Below are 1,974 nucleotides of genomic sequence, written 5' to 3' on the forward strand. Positions count from 1 at the left end.
ATTATTTACACTATGCGTGAATCGGTGGGCGGGGCTAAACAGTCAATGATGTCGAAGCAGGCGTTGATATTCTCCAGCGGATGCGGTGTTTAGCCACACTATTACATCATAAATAATAATTCCACAAGCTGTCGTTTTGGCAGATTGGCTTCAATATAAGCTGTTTTTAGACTAATGAGAAAGTTTTCAGGTCTGAAACTTACAGGATTTTTTTTTATAGTACAATGTGTGTCCTTAAAGGCTTATTATACCCTTTAATATATATAATTTTTAATTTGCTATCTCTTCAGTTCAAAGCATAACCTCAAACCATCATAAGAGCAAACTGTGTTGCTTTCCATCTGTTGAAGCTGATGTGTGAAGTTCTTGTTGCAAAAAATAGCACCACTGTCAGCAGATTTCCTGTTATATCAAAGCAGTCATCGTAAATACAGAAAATGTGTTGTAGTACCGTACAGGCAAAGGAAGTAGAAGGATCTCTAGAATAGCCAAGTATGTGGATATGTGTTCAAGGTTTTTTGTTTTTGTTTTTATTCATCTTTTAAAACTGAAAGTTCAGTTACACAAATGTAAATTTGAATGTTTTGGCCAACAAATAATAATAATAATTTATAATAATCATCATCATCATCTTATTATTATTATTATTAATTTTCAAGAGGGTTATGAACTATGCTAGAGAAGACATTTGTGTAACTGAACTTAACTTATTAAGAGTTGCTAGTTTCCAGGTTTAAAAGATGAAAAAAAGGGGAAAAAAATAGGCTTGTTCAGTGGCATGTTCAATTGTGACGACTTATCCCATAGACCTACAACATGCCCCTCAAAATGTCTGTGTGTGTTAAAATACATTTTTTTCCAATAACAGTGGAACTGTTCTTTTTAATGAGTTTTTCTTAACCCTTCTTCCCTTACCCGGCCAGATCGTAAATTCCTGATTGCCAACGCCCAGATGAAGAACTGTGGGATCATCTACTGCAATGAGGGCTTCTGTCAGATGTTTGGTTTCTCGCGGGCGGAGATCATGCAGCAGTCCTGCATGTGTCAGTTTCTGGTGGGGCCGGGCACTATGAAGAGTGCCCTGGCGCAGCTGGCACAGGCCCTGCTCGGGTCAGAGGAGCGCAAGGTGGAGATCCTGTACTACTCTAAGGAAGGTATGCTAGGCTTAGGAAGGATTTCACTCACTTTTTTCTTATATACCAAAATTTAGAGCTTGATACATGTGCCTGGTGTTTTGATGGACATGAGCAGATGCAAAACTTTGCACCCTCTGCTTTCACACTGACAGGTACTATTAGTTGTATGAGAAAGTCTTTCGGCATTGTGCTGACATTCATATCATTACTATAGCAACCGATGCAGATACACCAGATACTGATGACACTGTCTGAACAGCGCATTTCATTTCATCAATCATAAACATGGGTATGGAAAACCAAATCGGAATTGTGCAGTGTGAATAAAGCCTAAATGCAGTTTGGGTCTATTGAATACCCATACGGCCTGTTTCAATAGGAAATGCATCAACACAGGAAAGAAATCTGTGTCTAATGATTTTTCCCATGTCTTTAACATTACCGTTCAAAAGTTTGGTGTTAGTAAGATTTATTTATTTAAGAAATTAATCTCTTAATTCAGAAAGGATGCATTAAATTGATTAAAAGTGGCAGTAAATACATTTATAATGTTACATATAAATGCTATTTCAAATAAATGCTGTTCTTTACTTTTATAAATGCTGTTCTAAACTTTATATTCATAAAAGAATCCTGAAAAAATCATGTGGAAAAATCACGGTTTCCACAAAAATATTAAGCAGCACAACTGTTTTCAACATTGATAAGAAATGTTTCATAAGCAGCAAATCAGCACAACTGTTTTCAGTGTTGATATTAATAAGAAATTATTTTTTTAACAGCAAATCAGCATATTAGAATTTCTGGTTTGTAGCGTCTGGACCACTCAAACACACAA

The 1,974-nt window shown here is 36.0% G+C and overlaps 1 protein-coding gene across 1 annotated transcript in view; it reads left to right on the top strand.

Annotated features, from left to right (window-relative positions):
• LOC107570755 (potassium voltage-gated channel subfamily H member 6-like) overlaps positions 1-1,974 on the top strand; it is a 39,553-nt gene that overhangs the window by 4,017 nt on the left and 33,562 nt on the right. Inside the window, exon 2 of the mRNA XM_016257009.1 lies at positions 924-1,154. Within this exon, the coding sequence (XP_016112495.1) occupies positions 924-1,154 (231 nt within the window). The remainder of the gene's footprint in view (positions 1-923; positions 1,155-1,974) is intronic.

Source organism: Sinocyclocheilus grahami, unplaced genomic scaffold (assembly GCF_001515645.1).
Source record: "Sinocyclocheilus grahami isolate Dianchi unplaced genomic scaffold, SAMN03320097.WGS_v1.1 scaffold1500.1, whole genome shotgun sequence".
Lineage (NCBI taxonomy): Eukaryota > Metazoa > Chordata > Actinopteri > Cypriniformes > Cyprinidae > Sinocyclocheilus > Sinocyclocheilus grahami.